Source organism: Ceratotherium simum, chromosome 13, assembly GCF_057802395.1.
Source record: "Ceratotherium simum simum isolate JZ-2026a chromosome 13, ASM5780239v1, whole genome shotgun sequence".
Classification (NCBI taxonomy): domain Eukaryota; kingdom Metazoa; phylum Chordata; class Mammalia; order Perissodactyla; family Rhinocerotidae; genus Ceratotherium; species Ceratotherium simum.
In genome coordinates this window covers 36573500-36599607 of record NC_141912.1, presented here as the reverse complement: position 1 = coordinate 36599607, position 26108 = coordinate 36573500, and the positions used below count along the sequence as shown (strand labels likewise).

The 26108-nt window shown below is 54.2% G+C and overlaps 2 protein-coding genes across 9 annotated transcripts in view; one reads left to right on the top strand and one right to left on the bottom strand.

Moving 5' to 3' along the window:
- Positions 1-1858, top strand: part of TCP11 (t-complex 11) — a 33687-nt gene extending 31829 nt beyond the window's left edge. The window contains exon 8 of one of the 2 annotated variants that reach the window (XM_087438483.1): positions 1570-1858. In XM_087438483.1, coding sequence (XP_087294609.1) covers positions 1570-1858 — 289 coding nt within the window. The remainder of the gene's footprint in view (positions 1-1569) is intronic. The other variant, XM_087438488.1, reaches the window with a different exon arrangement.
- The window catches only part of ANKS1A (ankyrin repeat and sterile alpha motif domain containing 1A), a 181857-nt gene continuing 157488 nt past the window's right edge, over positions 1740-26108 (bottom strand). For 2 of the 7 annotated variants that reach the window (XM_014782793.2, XM_014782797.2), the window contains 10 exons: positions 14856-14954; positions 13787-13939; positions 13525-13632; positions 12026-12190; positions 10391-10516; positions 10036-10107; positions 9761-9847; positions 9080-9220; positions 7254-7424; positions 1740-6219 (listed from right to left, as the gene is read on the bottom strand). In XM_014782793.2, coding sequence (XP_014638279.1) covers positions 6100-6219; positions 7254-7424; positions 9080-9220; positions 9761-9847; positions 10036-10107; positions 10391-10516; positions 12026-12190; positions 13525-13632; positions 13787-13939; positions 14856-14954 — 1242 coding nt within the window. In that variant the 3' untranslated portion in view covers positions 1740-6099. Of the gene's footprint in view, positions 6220-6816; positions 6916-7253; positions 7425-9079; positions 9221-9760; positions 9848-10035; positions 10108-10390; positions 10517-12025; positions 12191-13524; positions 13633-13786; positions 13940-14855; positions 14955-26108 lie in introns of all 7 variants that reach the window. The other 5 variants (XM_014782794.2, XM_004424238.3, XM_087438482.1 and 2 more) reach the window with 4 other exon arrangements.

The window sequence follows — 26108 nt, the reverse complement described above, 5'->3', positions numbered from 1 at the left end:
CCAGAGGTGGCCAAGGCTGACGAGGGTGTTGTGAGCTGCCCTGGAAAGTGTTCCGGTTTGCAAAGTTCTGCCTCCTCAGTAGCCTGGTCCCTGCTGAATGGTAATCGGCCTCAGCCGACAGTGGTAATGCCCCAGCTACCTGGGCGCCTGGACCACAGAACATCTGTGAAGGGGGGACTGGTGAGGACATGGGGGAGTGTGACAGAAATGTGCCCCTGATGGGGACAAGAGAGCAGCACACAGAAGAGGCCTTGTGAGGGTCCATCTCATGCTGCACTCTAAGACACAAGAGCAAAAGGCAGTGCCCGACTCCTGATAGCTCTTTCTGCCTCCATGTCCTGAGGAGACCAGTTTGTAGACCACTGACTAAAGTGAGTCAGAGGGCATGGGAAAAGGTAAGGGGTGGAGACAGGGCGGATGGATGCAGTTGTATCCCATCCATCCCTTCTTTGAAGCTGCCCCAACCCATTCCTCCTCCCAGTCCTTCCATTCTCTCCCTTCTCTTAACTCTGGTTCCCATTTGGCCAGGTGTAGCACTCCCTGTGGCTCACAATGGCAGGCCTGGGTGCCCCGTGTGACTTGGTCTGTCTCTCTCCACCCATCAGTCCCCCGAGGCACAATCAGCACTGCGTTCTGGGGTTAGGCAGAATAAGAGTCAACAGTAAGGCTTCTGAGTGGCACCAAAAGGGATTATGATAGTGGCAATGTGTCCTGGTACCCTGTTCCAGAGGAACAGTGACACTAATTATGACCAGACCCTTCTCTTCTGGCTGTAAGGTTTTTCTGCACAGAAAAGAGGTGCCAAAGCCAGGGAGCAAGGTGGGGTGAGGATGGTGAACCCTGTTTTCTACATACATACAATTGGGCTATTAGATTAGATCAGTGATTCTCTTCTAAAACCCTTTAACAAATTGAGTATTTCACAGAAACTCATGAATAAGAGTGTTCAGTGTTAGGCACCTCGGGTTGAAGCAGGCATGGGATCAGGGGCTCTGAGGACAGCTTGAAGCCACTGGACTAGACAGTTTCTAAGGTCTCCTCCAGCTGGCCCTAGGCAGGTGTTTTAACCTTTCTGAGCCTCAGTTTCCTTCTCTATAAGTGGAGAGAATACTTACCCAGAAAGGTGTGAGGGTTAGTGAGACAAATGCCTAGCTGAGACACTAGGCATGAGACAAATGCCTAGTGAGACAAAGCTGCTAGCAGGTTTGGAACACAGGTGCTCAATCAGTGAAGGGGTCACTAGTGTCATTTGTGCCTCCCCCCCGCCCCCCCTCCCGCCACCCGGCTCTGGGAGCACTCCATCCCTCTGGATCCCCACAGCCCTGGGACTGTCCTGGAGGACTCGCAGCATGGCTTTGGGCTGGTAGCTAGCTGTGTATTTTTGAGACTTAACCAACCTCCACAATCAAACTAAGGTCCTTAAGGGAGACACTTTTCTCCCACGTCGCTCGATCCCCCACGCTGCTGTGTACACAGACGTTCAGTAAATGTCTGTGGGTTGACCAGCCCAGACCAGGAGGCAGAGGAGCGGTAGCGATAACCAGAATGTGGCCCCTTGCCCCTAAACAGGTTAACTCGGACAATCCCTCCTGCTGAAGACTGCTACACAGAGCAGAAGCCCCAGACTCATCCCAGCCAAGCGGAGCAGGACACTCACCCCGACCCAGAGCCAGCGCCAAGCCTGTACCTGCACTTCTGCCAGAAATCAAGAAACCTTCCAATTAAAAGACTCCAAAAAGTAAGGCTGGTTTCATGTCGCTTCTCATTTATTAATTCAGTCTGTTCTAGGTTGTACAGTTATGAAAATAACAAAACCAAAGCTGGAAGCCCAGGAATATTTACACTCTCGCTCACGTAGTGAGGTCAGTCTATGTTGTTGCACAGATTGGTTATGTTTGGTACCACAAGATGTCTGTAATTTGGACAAGATCGGACAGATTAACAATTATATGTACAGTAAAATAAAAGGGGAAGTCATTCAAGTATCAAAATACAAAGATTAAATAACATTTTTATTACAATTCAGTCCCATTGCCACACCATTAGCAACAACACTTCTGTGAACTGCATCTGACAGTCCTTCTGCAGGCTTGGGCATCTCAAAAACTGACAGAGCTCCGACTAGCTTTCTAATGTGACGACTGCAACTATGCTTGCTGCCTGCTCACCCTGAGGCTTCTCAGGAACTCCCCCCAGATCTGAGGCCGAAGCCCAAGAGGGATGTGGAGGCGTAACAGATGAAGAGCCTGTCAGGAGGGAAGTCCTCCTGCCCAGAGTGGCTGGTGAGCAGAAAGGAGGCGAGCAGAGAGCCTGCGGCCGGGACAGGTGCTGACCCCATTTCAAGTCTCGCCTACACAGGCTCCTGCACGATTCAGAAACGCAACGACAGGGCTGCCACACTGCGTGGCCCACACTCAGACATGCAGAAGTGGGGCTCTGCCACTTGACACCTGTCCTTGAAGTTATAATAGTCCTTTCTAGAGAAGGGACAGTACCTGCCCTGGAGGAGGAGTGAAAAAGAAAGACTCAGTCCTTTCCCTTCTTGACTATCCAGAAATAAACCAATCTCAAAGCAAAATGCAGAGCCAGAGCAGACTAGCCAAGGCTTTCCAATATGAAAACACCCTGAATAAATAAAGATATAGCAGCTTCAAGGGGAGGAACACCTACATATGACAAAAATGAAAACAAAAAGACAGCTTGAGGAGCTCATTGTAGTGTCTACACAGTTTTCCTTTGGGACCTGCCACCTACCAAGAGGGGCCTACCTCAACGAGACCCAGCCCTCCTCAGGAGGAAGGGAGGGAGGAAGGGTACCAGCACGAGCACTGCAGCAGGCGCAGCACCAGTGACCCGCCCCCTCACGCTTCCTTGTGAGTGCTGGGAGAAAGCAGGGGCTGACACGGCACAGCGGGGGCTGACGGGAATCCTCCCGGGCCCTGGAAGAAGCAGAAGGTGAAGTCGAACTTCCAGGGGTGGAGGTCCTTGTTTAGTACCGAGAAGTGGAGGATCAGCTGCCTCTACTCCAGAGGGTGGTGACTCCCAGGGTCTGCAGTGCTGGGCAGCTCGGCAGAGAGGAAACCCACAGGGTCCTGCCTCAAGGCAGGAGGAAGACACAGCCCTGCTTTCAAATTCTGGCCAACCACTGGGGTTGTGAGTGTGCCCAAGAGCACTCTCCCCGCACATACACACCAGCAGAGAATTTCAATTCACAACCTTTGCTGGGAAAGAGACGTGCTGTCAAAGCCTGGAACACTGATCCTGGGACCAGACTGCACATGCCAGCAAGGCCTGGGTCTGCTGAGTGACCCACAGGAGGAAACGCTCCTCTCTGCTCCCTACTCTGGAAGGTACTGGACAAGCAGCTGACCTGGCTCAGCCTCACAGGAATTAGTCCTTTTGTTTCTATTATACTCTAGGGGGAGGAACCAAAGTTAAAAAACTTTGAAACCTAAGTTAAAAAAGCAAAGCAAGCCAGCAAGAGGGCTTAAGCGGCAGTGGTGCACCAGGACGCCAGCCTGCCCTGAAGGCCACACTAGGGGAGAATCAAATTGACTGTCACCTTATTTAGCCTTCTCTAGACTTAGAGCCAGGGATGAGCTCAGCAGCTGAAAATACAACAGTCAAACCAATAATTCAGAGAATCAAAATGAGTCCTGAACACACAGACCTGATTAGAGACATCACAGATTGGCAGGCAGCAATCTTAGCTAACCTACCCATTAATGCCCAAAACAAAGCTGCTTTTCCTCCTTCCTGACTCGACTCAGGCAGTCTGAGGTCACCAGAGCGCCCAGGGCAGTGCTCTGACCACTGGCAGGCCAGAGCCCAGCGAGCAACCCAGAGCTCCAGGCACTGGCTCAGACTTCATGGCACCAGGAGCTGGTCGCTCATCTCCATTTGGCCCCTGGACCTTCACATTTGGAACCCCAGAAATGGACCGGAAGGCTTTGCTTTTGCCAGGTGCCTCTAAGGCTGTGTTCTTACTGCTGTAAAGCTGTGTCAGCTCTAGACAGGGACAAGAAGTTGTGCTGTTCATAAGAACAACAACTAACTTGGATGGGTTTGAAAAGCAGGCTCTAACAAACCTACTCAGTTTTGCCCCTTGCACCTGCTGCTTTTAATTCACCGCAGGCCACTGCCTTCTCTTCAGACCTACCAGACCACGCCAAGAGCCCATCCCATGGACACAGGGGCTGGATAGACTGACCTCTTAGCCCATCTCAGGTCCCCTGTCCTCTGACCCTATGGCCATTTGTCTAAAGATTGGCAGTTTAACCTAGAGGTTTGAGCTGAGTGTTAAAAGTTCATTTTATAAAAAAAAATTTTTTTCTATTAAAAATATGTTCTGGACAAGTCACTTCTTGACCCTCTGGAGTTCCAGTCTCATCTGCTAGAGGCCTGGAGTGCTTCTCTGCAGCCAGGGCAAGGCTTGCTCTGTAAGACCTGGTGGTGGCAGGTCCAGGCCAAGCAGCCGAGAGGAGGTCCTATGGGCAGAGGCTGGGCCTGGGTCTTCAAAGCTGCAGGTGAGACAGTGGTGGTGGTGGCAGCGGTGGGGGCCTGTGCTCCCATGTCTGTATTTCCGCAGCACAGTTGGTTCCTCAGTGGCTCAGCTTGGCAGAAGCAAACACAATGGGGGGAGGAAAGGGTTAACCAAAGGGGCCTGCACAAGGTGGAGGAAACTGAGAGGAAACTTGGAAACAGACAGAAGTCCCTCACAGCCTCCCCTGAGCGCCCTCCGTGGCCTGCTCCGAGCGCCCATGGCTCACTGCCGCCTCTGGCTCAGTGCGTCTGCTCGAGAAGGCACAAGGACAGGCAGGAGCACCCACCCTGGTTAATCACCTTGGATTTCAACTCGCAAGTATTTGTTGCAACTTACTGGCTTTTCTACTGGACTATGCTATGTTTGCACTGGTTCATACCAGAACTGCTGCCTTCCTGTCTCCTGCCTTCTAAGCTGCTATGCCCACACCAGAAAACGTGGGGCTTCTTCAAGGCCTCAACTCCAAGATCCCAGCTGCTGAACTGCTTTGAGGTGACAGAGTGCACAGCCTGCCCTCTCAGAGGAGTTGAGAGGCTGAGGGCAGCTGATCAGGGAAGGGACTGGGTGATGGCTGACTATCTTTGATCCCCACACTGTGGAGAAGTGTCAGAAAGTTCCTGGAGGACAATGGAAGTTGCTCAGTCCAGGTCCCTGTCCTCGAGCAGCTCTGTTCTATGAGGAAAGGTGTACCGTGTGTGCAGGGCACAGGCCTCCCTCTTGCTGGGTCCTACAGGAAGGCCTTCCTCCTCGGTGAGCTAGACTCCAGAGCCAGCCTTGTGACTCACTGGCGAAGACATGAGGGGCTGACCACATACATGCCATCCCATTCCTTAGAGTGGAAGACCCATTAGGATCAAGAAACCAGCAGAGTGAAGCCAGCCTATGGGTGTTCAGATGCTCAGAGCCCCATGCTTTGGAGTCAGGCACGTGCCCAAGGGCCTGGCACAGACCCTGGGCCCTCACAGAAAGCAGTCTGACCCTGGTCAAGCCACATCGCTGAGCTCAGGGTCTCACAGGGGGAGGCCAGCACCTTAGAGCAGAGGAGAAAGGGACGGCTGCAGGCCAGCTGTGAGCGGAGTGCAAGGGGATTCTGGCACCAGGTGTCACAGTGGTTGGTTGTGTCAGGAAAGGTGCAGACAGCTAGCTCTTGGCAGCGGCACCCAGTTGTGGCTCAGCATAGGAGACAGGAGAGGAGAGCCGGCAGGGAGCCCAGGGAGCTGCCACTGGTGCTGTTTGGACTCTGCTCGAAGACTGCCCTACCCTCAGGATTCACAGTGCCTGCCCGCTGAGGCTTCCTGGGAGCAACGGGGCCCCGTTAGCCCCCCTGGAGCCCACCTCAGAGGCAACTCACCCCCCCAAGCTGTCCTCGCCCAAGGGGGTAATTCACAGTGTCCGGTGGTGTTAGGTACAAGCTGTGAGTGTGCAGTGTCTAGAGCTGCTGCCCAGGAGGAAAGCAGTCCCATTGGGGGTGGGGCCTTGGCGTCAGCAGCTGGAAGGAGAGTTGAGAACAGCAGCAAGATCGGATGGCAAGGCACAGTGAGACAGGGAGCGGGTGGTTAGAAGATAGTGGTCTCATACTTGGTGCTGAGGCTCCGCTTAGAGTCTGGTTTGGGGTCCACAACCCAGGAAACACTGGCATGGGACTGGGCATCTGGGTCCATATCGGGTGGTTCCAGCTGCCAAGGAAGAAGGGTGGAGAGTCAGGGAATGTTGTGCCCGTCAGGGGGCAAGAGGGCCCAGCTTTCCCTTCCACCCCCCACCAGGCCATGCTGGTGTCAGTATCCCAGGATGGGCAGCCCTTGTTCTCCTTAGCCAAAGAGCAAGCTCTCTGGGGGTGGGGTGACAGAAGTGACACCCTCCCTGGAGCATCATGGGAGGGCCGCCTCTGGGCCTTACCAGGGGCAACTTCCCCCAGAGATTTCTTGGAGCAGCTCAGTTAAAGGAGCCCTGCCCTGCCTAAGCATCATGCTCTAAGCCCCAAACCTGTTCACAGTGGCAAGAAGGGGGTCAGGGGTTTGGAAACTCCAAGCCTCAGGTCCCTCTGGCAGGGCCAGAGAGCGCACCCTGGGCAAGACCACAGCGGATGCCCCAGACCTCTGGGAAGAGGAGGACACACAGCAGAAAAACAGAAAACTAAAGCACACACAGGAATGGCAGGAGGGCAGCTCAGGAAAGAATGTCACGCAGGCAGAGAGGGAGAGGCCACGAGAGTCTCAGAAAGCTCACGGTCGCTTCGGGGAGACTGACACACAGACAGCAGGTGGTGTAAAGACCTTGACTCCAGGACTAACAGACGACAGCGGTAGGTAAGAAGGACGATGGGTGGTGCAGGTGTGACAGTAACAACAGCGACTATCAGGGGACAGCGGCACCTAGGGTGCAGAGCAAAGCAGACACAGACACGGGGCGACGTTACCGGGGGCTTGCCTGCAGGCTGTGCTCTCTGCAGCCCCGTGATGCCGAGGCCCTGGGGAGCCTGGCAAGGGAGGGAGCAGGCAGCCTAGGGATGAGCAGCTGCCCACTTCAGCTTAGAGGGCTGCTGCCCTCCTGGGTGAGGACCTCCATGGCAGGCGCCTAATTAACAGGGCTGTTTCCTGAGGGGCCAGCTGTCTGAAGTGTGAGAAGACCCTCTTTGTGCCTGGCTCCACCCCACGCCCTCAAATCCCAGGATCAGGGGGATGGGGAATCTTGGCGACTGGGGCCCACGTACTGCTGACTTCCTCATGCCGACCCGAGGCTTAGGCACCGGTTTGGAAGATTTTGTTTCAATCATCTCAGCTGCAGAGGCCACCACGGGCCTGGACTTCTGAGCCTGCAGGGCCAGCTGATAGGCCACCTCGAATGCCTGCCCCAGCGTCAGGATGATCTCGTAGGTCAGGTTCTGGGAGGAAACAGAGCACAACTTAAGCACGTGGGACTGAGGAGCCACCTCATCCTCTTCTCTAAACCTGCCCTGGCCTTACACCCCTGAGCACAGGCAAGACAGGTAACGAGTACAGTCCATTCTGCTAGAACATTTGTTTTGAAAACACAAGTTTGTCCCAAGATGACTGATACATTAGGGAACATTCTGAGCATAACACACATTTTGTGTTTCCTCTTGCATGATTTTGTCAGAGAGAAACACCAGGTGAATGCAACAACTGCACCCAGCTGACCAAGTCACCTGGGAATACATACAACATGACCAGTCAGAGGACAGTGAGCCACCCAGCCACACCTGGTATCTCAACTTTCCACTGGATTCCACCGCATCACGATAACGCACTAGCTGCAACCCTTCCAAGGGCCACCCGACTGTGTGGCCCCGCACCCTGCCCCTTTCCTGTCCCTCTATTCTGTAGTGCTCCTCTCTGTTCTGTTTCTCTCTTTCTAGCTCTCTCTCGTTCTCTTCCTCTCGCACACAGGCTGGCGGGAGTGCAGGCGCACGCCCACAACCAATTTCAAGTCTCTCTCAAGGTCGAGTGCCATGTTTATTACAGTATTTATATATTTCTTAACCATTTAATATGAATAAGACAGTGCTAGTGTGTTTATTGGTTCCCGTCTCTTTTTTAACGTGTCACTGACAAAGTCGCCAAGTGCTGGGCCCCAGCCGCCCCTCCCTGTAGACCCTGGTGTTATATGTGGGTTTGCATCGCACGGCCATTTTTAGGAGCACATACTCTGTGTTACAGCAGAACTGACTGACGTGGAAAATATCAGCTACAGGTAAAAGTGCCAGGAATGACAAGTAGTGGGTGGGTTCCCTCACTTAATCTTCAAAACAATCCTGCGAGGTTGGTCACATTATATCCCCTTGACAGATGAGGAGCCAGGGAGAGGTGAAGTTTCTAAGGTCACACAGCTAGCAAGTGGCAGAGCCAGTTGATGCCAGGCCCAGAGCCAGCACTGTGGTCCCGGGGCCAGGAATGCCTGAGCCCTCTATGTTCCAGCAGCCACAGAGATTTGGGAACTAGCTACTCTCCCTGAGGGCTACAGGGACCTGGACAAAAGTCTGGGGGTGAGGAGATGGCCTGGGGCCCTGTCTCAGGGCAGAGGGAGTCCCTGCTGCACCAGCTGTCGTCTTTGCTTGCCCACAGTCTGTGGGCAGCATGTGTGACAGCTCCCCTCTGCCCAGTGGCTCCAGAGCCCAGCCTGAGCAGGAATCTGAAAGAAAATCTATTGCCAGGAGGGCACTGCTGCCCCCAAGAGGGAGGTAAAGGGCATTTCAGGGAGACTGCCCAGCTCAGGGGTTGGGGAGTTAGGGTAGTAGGTTGACAAATAGTCTAAGGGAGACAAGGGCCTTGGCTGACCTAACAAACACTCAGCTAGAAGCAGGAAAACCTCTGTTACTAGAACCGTGGACTGGCCACTTGTTCTCCTCCGTGCTTCAGTCTCATTGCTGTATAAAGGACTGGACTGGGTGACTGCTGGGGCTTCACTTATGAACCAAACATTTGCTAAGTGCCAACCAGGTACCAGGACAGGACTACACTACAGCCATCTCAATGCAGGGCCCCCTCCAGCTGTGCCCAGCTGCAGGACTCCACCCACCACATCCACTGTGCTGAAGACATGGCAGTAGTGGTGGCTGGTCTGCAGGTCCTTGGTGATGTAGGCAAAGGTACAGAGGTCCTCTGGGTCCTGGGCCGCACAGGAAATGTTCCGGATCTCATGCTCCGCGATGATGTTCTGCTGGGGAAAGCAGGGTCTGGAATTCTCGGGCTCCCTCAGGGCACAACTTAGCCCATTCACCATCACCACCTTTCTTTGTTCCAGCCCAGGGCATCAGCCAAACACTACTACTGTTTTTTGTTTTGGTGGGAGTGAGGGGCAGGGTCTAACCTTGCCTGATTTAGGTTTGGGGTCCCGACCCTTGACCATGGCAACTGAGGGAGTAAAATGTTCACATCCAGCTACCAGCTCTCCAGTGCCTTCTGCCCTCCAGGGGAGGACAAGGAGGGAAGGAGATCAGGAGGGTGGGGGCCCAAATATGGGGCCTAGGGGAGTCCTTTGCTTATTAAAGGCCTGTGAGCAGGTAAGTGGGCCCGATGGAACCCACGCTGAGGACGATGAGCTGCGGCTGTCTCTAGGTCAGGGCCCCGGGCTCAGGATATGTGCGAGACAAGCACCTGGGCTAGGAGGTGGGAAGGGACACTCTGGGGAAGATACTCAGCTGGCGGGGGGATGGGGAGAGGGGTCCTTTCCCGCCAACAGTGCTTGTGAGAAGCACACCTTGTTGGAGGCATCGATGAACTTGACACCTTTGTACGTGATAGACAGGATGATGGTGGGGATCTTCTTCATGTGCTCAGTGGATTTCTACAGGAAATAAGAGGTGGCCCTGTGAATGCCCCTTTTCAGGGCTAAGCCCCTTGGATCCCACAGCCCCCAGCCTCCCCCCCTCCTTAGGTAGCATGGCAGAGCCCAGGTGGCTGCAGCTGGTGCCCCCATTTATGCCTTCTGTCCTAGCCAGCATCCCCACACTCTTTCCCACATGGACAACCTACCCGCATCTTGGCACAGGCGTCTTGCGTGGATTCTGTCCCTCGCAGATCTTTGATCAACATGGAGCCCAGATACTATGGGAGCAAGCAGTGGCTGGGCTTAGGAAGTCTGCGTTATCAGCAGGGGCGACCCAACCAATTTGGGACCACAGTGGTTCCCTCTCCCAATGACTCCCTTCCCCAATCTTGGCTGGGGAGGCCCTCCCTTTCCCCTCTGGCTAAGCCTACCCAGAGGCCCTCCTTCCCCCTAGGTGCTGGGAGTGTCTGAGGAGTAAAGAACAGCATCGGAGCCCTGGGCCTGGCCAGGAAGGGCAGGAAGCAGGAGGCTGGCCAGGCTGGGAGGGCAGGGGTTACTCACATTGGCTTCATAACCGCAGGACTCGAAGATGAGTTTCTCCGGCTGGTGTTGCCAACTCTGCACAGGGGCATAGGGGGCAGCCAGGCTAGGGGGCCGAAGGGTCAGCTTGGCCTCGCGGTGCTCTTCCTGTAGAACATGTGGGGTCACAGGTCTGCTCTCCTGCTCCAGAGGAGCTCACAGGCTCTCTGCCTGGGTCAGCACGTCCAAGGGCAAAGAAGGCAGTCACCTCAAAGAGTTCAAGGGCCGGGTGGGGAGGGCAGGAGGCAGACAAGCCATTCAAATGCACTGTGGTAGAGGTGAGGCCTATCTACGCCACAGAGAAGGCGGAGAAGCAGGGACCTAAGCCACCTGAGAGCAGGCTCAGTCGGGAAGGCTCTGTGGTGTCTGAGATGAGTCTTAACGGAGACGGGAAATGACTAAAACCAGAGGGGAAAACAACAGTCCATGGGGGGAAGCACAAAGCACGAAGGACGGGCAATAGGAGGCAAGTCCCTGCAAGTCTCACACCCCAGTCAAGACCCCTGGACCTGATCCTGAGGTGGGGAGGGCAGTGATATAGTCACTAGGGTTGCATTTTCCAGTGATCCTTGAGGCTGGGGGGAGGGGGAGGAGGTAGGAGGAGGCCACTGCAGTCCAGGTGCGAGAGGACAGGGTCCTGAACTAGGCACTGGTAGAAGGATCGGGAGGAGGGAAAAGATTCAGGAAACATTTACGACTTCTATCCCCAGCAATGTGCAAAAGTCTCTCAATACAGAGCAACTAAAACTGCTGGACAACATGCTTTTTAAATCTTGTAAAATTCTTGGCTGTGCTTGTGGAAGGTGAGGGAGATCCCCAGAGGCCAGAAATGAGGAGTGTGAGTCCACAGAAAACACTGAGTGGAGCTAAAGTTCACCCTGAGGGCGACGAGGGACACCCGCCAACCTTGTGTCTAACAGGCCAAGATGGGGGACAAGAGACAAAGCCTAGTGTCTGTGCAAGGCAGGAGGGAGGACAGGCGAGCCTTGAATAAATCCAAGAGCACTGAGAGCAATATCCCATGAGGGAGAGCTAGGAATGTGCGATAGCCAAGGCTGCAGGGTGGCCCCAGGGCCCAGCAGAGGCTGTGAGGGTGGGTGGCGCAGCTGAACGTGTGAGTCTTGCGGCTGCGCCCACCACTGGGCTGCAGAAATAGGGCAGGAAGAATGGAGTCTGATCTGGGCTGCAGTTTTGCAGCAAGGTGTGGAGTTGAGGAGGGGGAGAGAAAGTGGTTCTGGGGAACAGGCGGGGTAAGGAAGAAAAGGCGCCAAGAAGGAGCCAAGAGTGGGAGAACTAGGGGTGATAGCCTGAGGGGCTGGGTATAGGAGGCTGTAGTCAAAGAGGAGATGGTGGATCTGAACTTCTAAGGAGGGAAGTCCAGGCCACGTGAGACACGGGGAGGCCCTCGCAGCAACAGCTGGAGCGAGTTCATGCAGTCACAGCACGCGAGGCTTGGGGGCTGGACCTGACACAGGCCGCTGTGGGGGAATGCCGGGAGGAGGCTGGTGTCCTCCTCCTGCTCCCGACGCTGGCACCAGGGCAATGCAGGGGTCTGGGGGCCCTGTCCTGCCCAGAGGAATGAGGGGACCCCTGTCCGCAACCCCCCTCCTGCCCCACCTGGATTCTGAAGCGCTCTGCTCGGGAGGGTGCCACGGGGTCATGGAGACTGTCATGCCGCCTCCTGCCCGCGTCCCCAGGAGGCAGCAGCAGGTCAGCGGACCGGCCGGTGCAGGAGTCATTCTGGCTCAGGGGGGACGATGTCTGTGAGAGCAAGTCTTGGCACTGCAGCAGGGAGAAGTGCAGGTGAAACTCGGAACCCACCAGGCTGGTCCCTGGGTTGGAGGTGTCAGCCCAGCTGCCTGGGGCTGGTTAGGGCCCAGCACAGGCCTGAGAGTCAGTGAGACAGAACAGGCACGGAGCCGGGGGCCAACATCAAGGAGCATCAGGCAGATGGCAGGCTGGGATAGAAGCCTGTGGGGCAACTGGCCACTGGGCCCAGTCTGCGGACAGTCAAAGCAACCAAATTCTTCCTGGAGCCAAGAAGCCCTGACGACCTGGTCCTGCAGACGAGCACCCCCAGTTCACTAACGTACCCCTTGGCCTGGCACTGGAAAAGGGACAGTTATACAGCTGGGAAGCACTTTCCACTTTATCAAACTTAAAATCATCTGTCACAATCCATCGTGGGTCTCTGGGGCACGTGACCAATCCAAAGCTCTTTCTCGAGAAAACACGTAGCCCTACAGTCGGCACCCAGAGGCCCCTCAGAGGATATGAATCAGTCTCCCCAGTTTTCATACTTGAATGTCGGCTGTGTGTTTGGTTCTCAGAACCAGTCTGGGCCTCAGCTTTCTCATGCATAAAAGGAGGATAAAACAGCACCCGCTTTCTGAGGCTGCTGTAAATGGGCTGAGACCTCGCTCAGAGCCCAGCGCCCACCAAGGGCTCATCCCCGCCAACAGCAGCAGCTCAGCCTCGCGGGTCTGGGGAGACAGCTCATCCTGACCTCGGGCTTGCAGAGCCTAACTCGCTGTGTAGGCAGGGATGACTTGGCTCAAGCAATGAAGCACCTGTGAGGTTTCTAAAAGCACAGGCTCTCTTACCCACCCCGTGGCAGGAATCTGCCCTCAGAAGACGTGGGGAGGGCCCAGGTCCTGCGTGCATTCCAAGCTTTGCCTCAGGTTCACGTCAGACGGCCCGAAATGGGGGGTCCTGACCCCTCGCCCGCCCCTCGGTTCTGCCACCCCACACACAGCTGAATTCAACGGTCAGATACAGTACCCAGCCGGCTGGAGATTGGATGTTTGTCTTCCTATTTTTCCCAACATTGTAATTTCTACTTCTGTTTATACTGGACCCTTTGTTACAGGCCATCTCAAGCCTCTCTGATGTAGATGGGAGACATGTAACTGATAAATAACCAGCCAAAACAACTCCCTGTGCTCCTCTCTCAGCCTGGGCCCAGGGGCAGACGTGGCCCTGATGACAGAGGGGAGGGATCGTTTCCTCCTCTACTATAGAGGCCATGCTGTCTCTGAAGAATTGCTAAAGAATTCTCTTTAATTCCTAACAATACAAAGAACACACACACCCCTTTCCAGCCCTCCCCAACTCACTCTCAGCTGGGAAAACCTCGGGGGCTTCTGGGGCGGCTCCTCGTAAGGCCTGTCTGCGAGGGAGGCGATGATGCGCTTTCGATGGCCAAGCAGGTGAACCTTTAGGACCTGGGCAGGGGAGGCGGGGGGGAGGTCAGGTGGTGACAAGACCTATAGCTCCCCTCTAACTCCCAGACCTCCCCTTCATGGGCCAGGCTGACGGCCCCTAGAAGCTCCTGCTTCAGGAGCAGCCAGGCCAGGGCTGAGTGGAGGCTGCACTCACGTTGACAAGCTCCAGTTCCCAGAGGTTCTTCACAGTGTCAATGGAGCTGTAGCCACTCGACAGGAAGGAATGGACATAGTCCTGCAGCCCCAGGGAGTCCAGCCAGGAGGGCACCGATGGGGGGCTGTTCCCATCATAGCCCAGAGCCTTCACCTGTAGGGTGAGGACGGGAGGCGGGGCTGACATCTCAGCCCTCACAGGACAAGGACCCTGGGGACCCAGGCCCACAGACCACAGCAGAGACTGAGGCCGAGGTGGGTACGGGATAGCGCCCAAGGCCAAGGAGGGGCCCTGTGGGTCTGAGTCCTCAGCATCCCGAGTCCCTCCCCTCCCACAGCCCTTTCTATCACAGCTCTGCTCTCAGCTTCCCCATCTGTGAACCCCAGAGCACCCCAGGTCTGGGGAAGACGGCCCTATCAGGTAAGGCTAGATGGGAGGAGGGTTTGCAGAAGGCCCCCTGCTGTGCTCTGACAAGGTCACGGAGCTGGTGGGACAAGAAAACGGTGTGTGCCCGGGAGGCAGGCGTCGGCCTCCCAGCTTGTTTGTGCTTCCTGAGCTCTGGGCAAGTGGAAGGGACAAGGGGACAATAGAGTCAGTGCCAGCACAGCTGAGGAGGAGAGGCTTGGGCCCACCAGCCTCTGGCCCCCCAGGGAAAGACTGTGCCTCTCCTGCTGCCCTGAATGCCTTCCTGGGGGAGGGCCTGATGCCAGCGGTCAGCGCAGGCTGGCCTGGCCGCGAGTGAGTCAGGAGAGACTCCAAAGGGATTCCAGAGGATAGGCCATGCCTGTGGGCCAGGCTCCTGTGCCAGGCAGACGCCTGCAGGCCCTCCTGAGGCCAGATCAGGTCCTCATGGTCCCGACTACTCTGCTGACTCTCTGGGGCCTCAGGACGTGGTGAAGAAGTAAAGAGGGCTCTGTGCTGCCTGCTGGGGCTCCCGGGAAGAAGGGCAGACGCCCCACAGTGATCAGCACACCCTAGAGCCACGCTCCTCCCCTGTAGGCCCAGGGGGTGTTATGGAGATGGCCCTGGCTCTGGCAGCGGCCGAGGCTGCAGAGCTGTGGGTGGTCACCTTGGGCAGGGACCGCGCGGCCTGCAGCAGCTTCCGCCGGTGCTGCGGGTCACTGATGCCGATCTCCCGCAGGTCTTGCTCTTCCATCACGTTAGGCCCCTGAGAGCAGAAAGGAGAACATGAGGGCCCCTGAACTGACGGCTGGCGGCTACCTGACGGCATCAGGGCAGCCTTTCGTGGCCCCTCGTCAAATTCTTCTCCTTCTCCACAGGCACCAAGGGGGAGTGGAGACCAGGGACCCCCATGGAGGTGAGCCAGGCAGCAAGAGGCCTTGTGTAAGCAGGAGGCTGAGGTAAGCAGCAGACGCATCCACCCAGGCTGCCCACTCCAGCCTGAGCAGCTCCCAGGCAAGCTGGGCAGTGGTGGGGCTCCAACCTGGGCCAGGACAGACAGGGCCAAGAGGGGCACAAGCCCTAGCCCACCTCTGAGTGTGCGCAATTCCCTGGGGAGCAGGTTCCACAACCATCCAAGGTGGAGAACAGGTGGGCTAATCCCAACGTCCCTCAAAGATATGCTTTTATCATTCCAAGCCTGTAACAGCCAGCTCAGGACGGCAGCTGGTGGCAGGGGCAGGCACCCAAGGAACCAGCCTCATTCTTCTCCTTTGAGGAGAGGAGTCTCAAAAAGGCTGTCCTGCCCAGGCGAGGAGGGAGGGTCAGAGTTGAGCCCACGTGGGGCAGTTCTCCCCGACGTCCACTGAACCCGACAGGGCAGCTGAGGGTGGAGAAGCTGACGGAGCCACCACTGCTCAGTGCTAAGCATGGCGGTGACAATGAGGAGGACGGCCGCTGTTCACTGCATGCTTACTTGCTGCGTGACGGACTGAGAGCTTTCACGTGGTCCATCCCATTTCACACTCACAACCTGTGCATTAGGTTGTTTTAATCCTCGTTTTACAGATGAGGAAACTGAGGCACACAGAAGTCAGAAACTCACCTGAGGTCACACATCTAGTGGTAGAGCTAAGATCTGAGGCAGTCGGACTGGACTCCCTGTTCCTAACCCCTATGATGTCTTTTATTACTCATAATAATGTCACAAGATACGTTTGTTCAGATTATGATACACAGACAATTCAAGGCCCTGTCCTTCAGCCACAGCGCTGCCCCAGCAGCAACTGCTACCACTTTCCCAGATGTCCCTCCAGAGCCCAGCTGGGCACATACACTCATCTGCACACTTCATTTTCACTCAAATGTAATTCTTGTACATGTTCTTCAACACTTTATTCTTACTACTTAATATATACAGGAGATTGTGCCACATCAGCACATGCAGACCTGCCTTTTTTTTTTTTTTTTTTGTGAGGAAGATGAGCCCTGAGCTAACATCTGTTGCCAATCCTCCTCTTTTTGCTGAGGAAGACTGGTCCTGAACTAACACCTGTGCCCATCTTCCTCTACTTCATATGGGACGCCACCAGCATGGCCTGACAAGCAGTGCATCAGTGCGCGCCTGGGATCCGAACCTGCGAACCCCGGGCCGCTGAAGTGGAGCATGCAAACTTAACCACTATGCCACAGGGCCGGCCCTGGATCTGCCTTTTTTTAAAGCTGCATAATCATGCACGTTATGGACATATGATAAATTATTTAACCAGTTCCCTGTTGAAAGACAACTGGTTCCAATTTCTGCTTTTACAAACAGTGCTGCATGAATACCCCTGTACATGCGTCACTTCTAGGATGGTTATCAGGAAGAGAGAGTGCTTAGTCAAAGGGTATGTGTATTTAGACCTGACAGATGTTTATACTCCCATCAATGGTATGAGCACTAGATTCCTTACACTGTCAGCAACATGGTGGAGAAATGGCTTATCACTGCACATTTCTTATCCCAAGATAATCCCACTCACAGGAGAGCTCAAGCATCCTCTCACATTTTATCTATCAAGCACTCACATAGGCCTGACTGCCTCTCTCCATGTGGCACATGCTTTATACTTGCTGACCCATTTAATAACAGGGACCACTGTTACCCCCATGTTACAGCTCAGGAAGCTGAGGCCCAGAGAGCGTCAATAACTTGTGGGGTCACATGGTACCTAAGCAAGCAGCCAGGATTCACCCCAACACTCTTGTCCACACGGCTCCGGGGCCCCATACACAGGCAGCAGCCGCAGCCCCTTTTCCAGGAATTACCTGCTCATATCCTTCGCGTGTTTATCTGTGGAGTTATTGGTCTTTTCTGTGTTTGATTTGTAGGAGTTCTTTATAAAGTAAGGGAACTAACCTTTTATCTATGAAAAGAATTAGATGTTTGTTTTTCCAGTTTGCCATTTTTCTTGTGACTTTTATGTCAGCTTGGTTCATGCAGAAATTTATTTGTATGTACCTCAACACACCCAACTTTTCTTGCAGAGATTCTCTCAATTGTGTCAGGCTTAGAAAGACCGCCCCTTGCCAAGATTTTTAAAACAATCCTTCCACATTTTCTTCCTGTAATTTTACAGTTTCATTTTTTACAATTAAATTCAAATTGATTAAAGATTTATCTTAACGTAAGGTTTAAGGTCAGGATCCACTTTATTTTTTTTCCAGGCAGCGAAGTGTCCATTTCTTGAGTAAACTGTGTTTTCCCCACCAACCTGAAATGACCTCTGATGTTCCTAAATTCCTGTGTTTCCAGGACTCTTTCTGGACTTTCTGTTCTACTGAAGTGGGTATTACTTATGCCCACTTTACAGATGGAAAGGTTAAGTAACCCGGGCCAGCTCATACAGACCATTACCTGGTGGCCCCACCTTTGTACCCAAGATGTAGTGACAGCTGGTGCGGGAGCCTCCCCAGAGCCTGTGCATAGTGACAAAAACTGCCCCACAGAGGACACTTCCCAAGCTTCAAGCTCAAGAGAGCTCTGAAGCCAGGCTGGAAGCTGCAGAAGGTCCCCTGGGCTCCGGGCACTACTCTAGGTCTGAGGCCAGCTCCTCCGTCACCCCGTGATCCAGGTCACCACACTTGAGTTCCTGCAGTTGCTCTGGGCCCAAATCTAGGGTGTGCTGAAGGGGAAAGGCAGAGAGAGGCCGCCACCTCCCAGGCTTTCTACCTGATGAGGACACCTAAGTGAGGACCTAAACTGACCGCACAGCGAACCTCAAACAGGGTGGCACCACAGTGATTTTCTGAACTCCTGCTGTAACCTTGACCGTTCCTCATAAACCATCACAAGCTTTTAGGGCAACATCAATGCTGAACTGAAAGCTGACAACCGATCCAACCGGAGACAGGGCCTTCATCAACCAGACCCCCAGTCAAGAGAACTCAGGGGCTGTAAGCTGCCTTGAGGAGAAAGTGGCAAAACGAAACAAAGGATGTGAGGAAACTCAAAGCAAACAGTTGTGGGAGCATGTCCTGGGCGCAGTGCAGGGTCCTGACTTCCTGCACTTGCCACATCTACCTGTTGTGGGATTGGTCTGTGTGGTGACTATAAGGTGCTCCAAATCCCCAAAGGTACAAACATTCTGGAAGTTATCACACCCTCAATACTACGGGACAAAGGGACTGTGCCTTTTAGAAACCCCTTTACGAGGAGGGTTATAGGGGAAACGGGGACTTCCCCCCCCCCCCAAAGCCCCAGTAGATAGTTGTATGTCATAGCTGCACATCCTTCTAGTTGCTGGATGTGGGACCCGGCCTCAGCATGGCCAGAGAAGCGGTGCGTCGGTGCATGCCCGGGATCCGAACCTGGGCTGCCAGTAGCGGAGCGCACGCACTTAACTGCTAAGCCACGGGGCCGGCCCGGGGACTTTCTACTTTACCTCCATCACACGAACAGTTACTCAGAGCTTACTAGATGCCAGGCCCTGGTCTGAGTTCTCAGTGACTTAATAATTAAGGAGCGAATAACGTAGAACAGCTCATTGGCCTAAGTATTTCAGTTAATGGAGGTTCTCTAAGATTTTTTTAAAAGTTTCTAAATTAATGGAGATCTCTTCGATTTTAAAAAAGTTTCTTAGGGGCCGGCCTGGTGGCACAAGCGGTTAAGTGCGCGCGCTCCACTGCGGCGGCCCAGGGTTCGCCGGTTCAGATCCTAGGCGCGCACACACGCGCCGCTCGCTTGTCAAGCCATGTTGTGGTGGCGTCCCACATAAAGTGGAGGAAGATGGGCATGGATGTTAGCCCAGGGCCAGTCTTCCTCAGCAAAAAGAGGAGGATTGGCAGATGTTAGCTCAGGGCTGATCTTCCTCACACACACACAAAAAAAGTTTCTTAGATTTTAAAAAAGTAAAGTCTGAAACACATAATTCATCGACACTTGGCCTGGTTGGGTTCAGTCCCTGAGAAAGAGGGGATGGAGGGCTCCCAGCAGCAGAGGTGGGAGGGCACATCACAGCACCTCCTCATCCCGGGGCTGTGTGGCGGCCCTTTGCTGTCCTGTCAGGCCTCGTGATCACCTGGCAGTTGTGCACTCCTGCTCCCAGCTTCACAGGTGAGGAAAACAGGTTACATGGCCAGGGGTGGTGCCAGGATGCCAGCCTTCCTGGCCACGGCCTGCTTTCTAGACGTCAAGAGAAGAGAGCAGCGGTCCTCGGGGTCACTGAGCTCTGGGGCATAACAAGAGCTCCCTGGGCACCCTCTACTGGTCTTCTGGGGGAGGCAACATGTGAAGATGTGAGCAGACAGGGGCCCTGACCAGTTCCCAATACTGTACTGGGCTTTACATGCACTACCAGAAAAAATTCCCCCAATAAACCTTTGAGCCAGGAACTGCCCACATTACACAAAGAAACCGAGGCTCAGAGAGTGCAATCGACCTATCCAAGGTCACAGAGCTCATGAGCGGCAAAAGGGCAATTAAATCGCCATCTGACAAACTCCAAAGTCACAATCCAGGCTTTCTACTCGGTTAGGTGGGATCTGTTGAAGACAAAGCAAAGTGTGGAAGGTGCAGGAGGCTGCAGCCTGAGAACGAGAGCAGGGACTGTCACAGGGCTGGGGGCCCCACCCTACTGAGTAGGAGAAGCCCATGCTGCCCGACATCCCACAGAACCTCAGCACTCAGTGTCTTGAACAATTGTCCCCCCCCCCATAGAACTTGCCTCCCCACTACCTTTTCTCCACCTCTGGGGGAGGGGGCCATTCTTCCTTCTTTTTAACTGTACAGAATCCAAACTCAGCATTGAGAGGACCCCTAGAGATAGGTGAGGGGAGGGCTTGCCAAAGCCTCACAGTGAGGGAGAAACAGGGTCAAGACGTGGGCCCAGGCCCCTGGATACGCAGCTCAGGCACTGGGCCAAGGGCTCTCAGCGCCTAGGGGCCTGGAGCAGGCTGACAGGGAGAGGCCAGCCCAGCCTGTCGAGCTTGGTGCAGAACAGGGCGAATCCGCTCTGCGGAATGAACTGCACGATCATAACCATCGTTACTGAGTTTCCTTCCCTGATAAGGTACAGATGAGAAGCAGTGCCTATCACGGCGGCTGTAATTAGTTTTATTTTCCATCAGCCCAATCCATCTGAATGCTTTCTCCTTCCTACCAGTATCTGTCACTGGGCTCCACCAACGGGTGCAGAAGGTGGCAGTGGTTCATGGGTACCAAGCAGGGTCCCTGAGGCCCCAGATTCCTGGGCATCGCTCAGTGGATGTATGGACAGGGAGCAAGAGAGGGGTCTGCAGCCTGGGGCAGGTCTGAGCAGGGGGCACTCCAGGCCGGGCCAGCAGCCCACAGGAAGGGAAGGAGTGCAGATGGCAAGAACTGCCTCTGGGAGTCCTGGGAGGGTCTTGGCTAGAGGCAGAGGGGAGGGGCTGTTGCAGGACCCACAGTCCTTTCTTCCTAGCTCTCTCTGGCCCTCCAGGGCTCTGATTATCTGGAGTCTTCTCAACTACATGATTTTAGGAGAAGAAAAGGTCTTTGTGCATCTTGAAAGGCATCTCACTTGGTTTTTGTGTGTGTGTGTGTGTGAAGAAAACTGGCCCTGAGCTAACATCTGCCAATCCTCCTCTTTTTGCTGAGGAAAGACTGGCCCTGGGCTAACATCCATGCCCATCTTCCTCCACTTTATATGGGACGCCGCCACAGCATGGCTTGCCAAGCAGTGCATTGGTGCGCACCCGGGATCCAAAATGGCGAACTCCGGGCCGCCGCAGCGGAACGCGTGCACTTAAGTGCTTGCGCCACTGGGCCGGCCCCGGCATCTCACTTGTTAATGTTTTGCTTGAAATTTCTTAAACTGCTGGGCAGGTCTTCAATCAACAAACAGTGAACAAAGCCTAAGAAGGGAAACATTCAGGAGTGCTGGCACATTGGCGTAGGCCCCTTCAGCAAAGGGGAAGCAGGCAGAGTTACTTGCCGAGGGTCTCGAGGCTGTTATGGGCCAGACACTTTTGTCTGTCTCACTCACAGCCTTGCCTCTTGCACCTAGAGTAATGCCTGGCATGTTGTCCGGGCTCAATAAAAATCTGTTGAATGACCAAGGAAACTTATGGTTGGAGAGGACACCACTGACGTAAAAAAAAAAAGAAAGAAGAGGCTGAATAGCCAAAGCCAACGCTGCTGACTTCACAATTTTGGTCTTTTTGAGTCCTCTGTGAAGGACTGGTCTGGGGAGAGGGTGGGCATGTGCTGGGGTGGGGAGGGGAGCCCCAGGGACCTGTGGGGCTTGAGGGTGGGGTGGGGGTAGAGTCCACAGGGGTTCACATGGAGGTGGTAAGATGGCAGAGAAGTGGGTCAAGGGCTCCCCAGCTGAGCAAACAGCACAGGCAGAGGCAGGCCTGCTGGGGAGCAATGGAAAGTTCCAGGGAGTGGAAGCATAGGCTGTGAGGTGGGGAGTGTGGAGAAGGAGGCTGCTGAAGGGCCTGGGCTGGGAAGCTGCGGCAGGGAGCTCTGCTTGGGGCAGAGGGAAGCTGTCCCACTTAGTCCTGGGAAGCTGAGGTTCAGCAAGGGAGTGACTTGCCTGAGGTCACATAGCCCTGTCCCTGCCATATTAGGTTCAAAGAGCTGCCTTTTTCCTAGCCCAGATGAGAAGAACCAGAGCAAAGAGAGGTCAGTCATTTGAACTTCACCCTACAATCCGGGGCTTGTTTCCGGGCCCACAGGACTCAGCAGTCCCTTGGCAAAGGGTCCAAGTATGGGGAGGCAGGAGCTGGGCTATCGTCGGGTGAACTGGAGGGTGGGCTTGGGAAGCTGGCTCCAAACCTGAGGGTCAGTGATCTACAGGAGCCTCAACCCACGCCTGTCGTGCAAGTGTGGCACTCTGTCCACCTCCTCCTGCAGAGGCAGCATACCAGTAACGAAGGATGTTTGCCCCCAGCTAGCCCCACCACATGGAGGCAAGAGCTGTCTGAGCCTATCACTGAGACCCAAGGCTGAGGGATGTTTCAACCCCTCGAAGACAAGCCCTCAGCATGGAGGTGCTGGGTGGATCCCTGGCACCAGGTCTGGGTGCTCTTTTGCTGGAGACCTGATTCCTTGGCAGGCTGTGTGGGCAGCCAGGCTCTCCTGGGGCTCACTCAACCCGCCCCTCCTACCACCAGTTGGGAATCTAGGACCCAGCAGGCAGGCAATGTGATAAATCCCTGAAGCCTAACTCTCCAACAGGCTCAAATTCAGCCCTCAGCCCTCAGCCCTCAGCCCTCAGCCCTCAGCCCTCGCAAGAACAATCCAGAGGAGGAGGGCCAGGCCCACAGGCGGCCTGGGGGGAAGCTCAGACTCTGCAGACAGCAGGTAAGCAACAGAGCCCTGCCCCTCCTCACTTTCTGTTCCCTCTCCCAATGGTCCTTCCTGCTGTCCCTGGGCTGGCCCCTCACATCCCAGACTCCCTGGGTCTGGGGCCATGGTCTGGGCCCAGAAGATGGGTATGCTCACCCCTCTCCCTCCTGGCCCATCTGCAAGGATATGCATGTGGTTAGTACAACCCCCGTCTTGGAAGGCGGTCCTGGCTTAGACCAGGGTCCTGTTCTGTGTTCAGCGACCTGTACCCCAGATGACCATGCCCAGAACAGCTGCGTCGCTGTGGCCAGTAACATGTTTGGGGGACTGCAAAAAACTGCCTGTAATGGAGGAGGCCAAAACGCCCAGTGGCAGTTAAATTCTGGGGTGCCCATGGATGGAGTTTGTGTAGTTGTTGCAGGGATTCATAAAGACAGTTATGTTCTGGGGAAATGTCTGCATGCAATACATTAGTATGTGAAAAAGGCAGGCTCTGGAGACAACACACCTGGGCTCTCCCACTCCGGGCCCCACCAAAGGCCAAACATCAGCCCCCCCAGGATGTGACTTCCACTCAAACAAAGGCCTCTATATTCTGATGAAGGAGTGACTACTGGGCAGAGCAGCACTAGGCTGGACTCGCCTCTGAAGGAGGTTTATCATCTCCCAGAAATGGTTTCCAGACTTTCCACTCGCCTGCCCCTCCAATCTCATTTCCATCTTCAGTATGGCCTTTCTCTTCTCAGACAATCACTGGGTCATTTCTCCTGCCATCAGTCATTAAAAAAAGCAAAGGCTGAAACTTCCTCTGCCAGGGGAGCAAGGAGGAGGCAGAGTTATTGGCCTGGCCTGACTTCACCTCCAGGGAAAAGCCCGGCACTGGTGCTTCTCCCTCCACCTCCCAGCCCCCTCTCGGGTTAAGGATGGGGGCTGTGGAAGAGGGGCTCCAGACCAGGAGACGCTGAACTGGGGGAAGCGGGTGTGTGGGGCTCCACCTGGATACACAAGAAAATGCAAATTAAGACCTTAAGAGCAGAGTTCTCAAATCAAGGGGGGAAGGTGAGGGAGTGAGGGCAGAGCCAGCCTGAGTGAGCGGGTGAGCTGACAGTGGCCACATCTCGGTATTGATTTGTGGGGCCTGTCGGCTCTGGCTCGCAGCTCCGGGCTCTGGCTCCCAGCTCCCAGGAGAGGCGCTGCTAAAGCTCATTAACAAATAAACAGCTCAGTCCTCGAGAGGTGCACACAGCTCCACCCCTGGCGGGATGCAGGATGACGTCCTGGCCTCCTCCAGAATCTATGGGGGCTGAGGAGGTAACTCAGAGCTTCCCCAGGCCCCGGCTGGTTCCATGTGATATTTACGCTGTCTCTGCCTTCTGGAATGCTGTAGATGGCCACTGTACCCTGCCTCTCTCTTCCTCACATTAAAACAATTTTTTTTTCTGAGTAGTAAAGTCATACAAATTTATTGCAGAAAATTTTGAAAATAAAGAAAGCACAAAGAAAAATGTAAAAGCCACCCATAAGTCCAGCACCTCAGGGGGAAAAAACTAGGATTACCATTCTGGTGTATGTATTCATTTTTCTAAATGGATTAATATTTTTTAAAAAGTAAGATTGGGGCCGGCCCCGTGTCTTAGCGGTTAAGTGCGCGCGCTCTGCTACTGGCAGCCCGGGTTCGGATCCCGGGCGCGCACCAACGCACCGCTTCTCCGGCCATGCTGAGGCCGCGTCCCACATACAGCAACTAGAAGGATGTGCAACTATGACATACAACTATCTACTGGGGCTTTGGGGGAAAAAAAAAAAAAGGAGGAGGATTGGCAATAGATGTTAGCTCAGAGCTGGTCTTCCTCAGCAAAAAGAGGAGGATTAGCACGGATGTTAGCTCAGCGCTGATCTTCCTCACAAAAAAATTAATGAATAAATAAAAACTGTTAAAAAAAAAAAAAAAAGTAAGATTGGGATCATTTCTAGCATTTTGGCATATTTTTCTAAGCTTTTAAAAAATTTTAGCAAAATTGGGATTATAGTACACATATTGTTTTTTTAACCTGCTTTTTTCACATACTAATATATCGCATGCAGACATTTCCTGAGGACATAACTGTCTTTATGAATCCCTGCCATGACTGCACGCACTCCATCCATGGGCACCCCAGAATTTAACTGCCACTGGACGTTTTGGCCTTCTCCATTACAGGCAGTTTTTTGCAGTCCCCCGAACACGTTATTGGCCACAGTGACAGAGCTGTTCTGGGCATGGTCATTTGGGGTGCAGGTCGCTGAACACAGAACAGGACCCTGGTCTAAGCCAGGACCGCCTTCCAAGACCGAGGTTGTACTCACCACACACATATCCTCGCAGGTGGGCCAGCAGGAAGAGGGGTGAGCACACCGTCTTCTGGGTCCAGACCATAGCCCCAGATCCAAGGAGTCTGGGGTGTGAGGCGCCGGCCCAGGGAGAGCAGGAAAGACCACCGGCAGAGGGAACAGAAAGCAAGGAGGAGGGGGAGGGCGCTGTTGCTCACCACTGTGGCCTAAAATTCTTAATGATGGAAAAGAGAAGCCAGCTCCCTGAAGCATGCATGCATTCACTCATCCAGGGGCTGAGGGCTCTCTGTGTGCCAGCTACCATTCAAGGCACCTGTAGCATAAAGAAATAAGAACCCATTCAAGTAAGAACTGGGTTCAAATCGTGATTCTGCTGTTCAAAGTTCTAACCAAGTCAGAACCTCATAAATGGGAATAAACCTCCCTGCCTCACAGGGTTAAAGAACAAATTCCACAGTGCTGAGCACTGATCTGCTGGCAGGTGCTCAGTGACTATTCTTGTGTCCATCTGTCCACGACTGCCTGGCCAGCCGGCTGTGTCTCCCCTGGGACTCTGTCACAGAACTTCCCAAACCGACACCTTTCCCCCGCTCACACCTGGCCCTTTAAAAAAACTCTCAAACCAAACTACTCGTGGTGAACAGGATGCAGTCTATGTAGAAACTGAAATATAACAACATACACCTCAAATTTATACAATGTTACAAGCCAACATGACCTCAATAAAAGTAAATAAAAAACTCACCACCCTCAGCAACCAGAGCTCAGTCTTGACCCACACCCCCTGCTCTGCTAACGACTCCCCACCCCAGCCCAGACCTGTCCTCACCTGGAGAGACAGAACATGATGGTGACAGAGCAACTAGTTCCAGAGAAGATGAGGAAGAAGCACAAATATTGCCAGTTCCTAGTTCCTAAAGCTGAAGCCCTCACCACATGTCAATTTCATGAGGAGGGCTCTCAAGGATGGGTGCAACAGCACAAGGGTTTGGGGGACTCTCTTTCCAGTTCCATGGAAGCAACACCCCTTATGGCCCTTGTCTCCCAAGCAGGTTCTTGGTGTCTCCATTCTCTCTGTACCAGGCACAGCAGCCTCTATCCATCTGCTGCCCATCACCCTCAAACATCTGCCTTTCTGAGGTCTCATCTGAGGTCAAGGTGCCATATTCACCCCCAAATCAGCAATGCGGGTTAGCTAGGCCCGAGTCAGTCTGGAGTCAAAGGGCTTGGTCCCAAGACCACCCAAAGAGGCTTCACCTCATGGGTCTGAGGACAAAG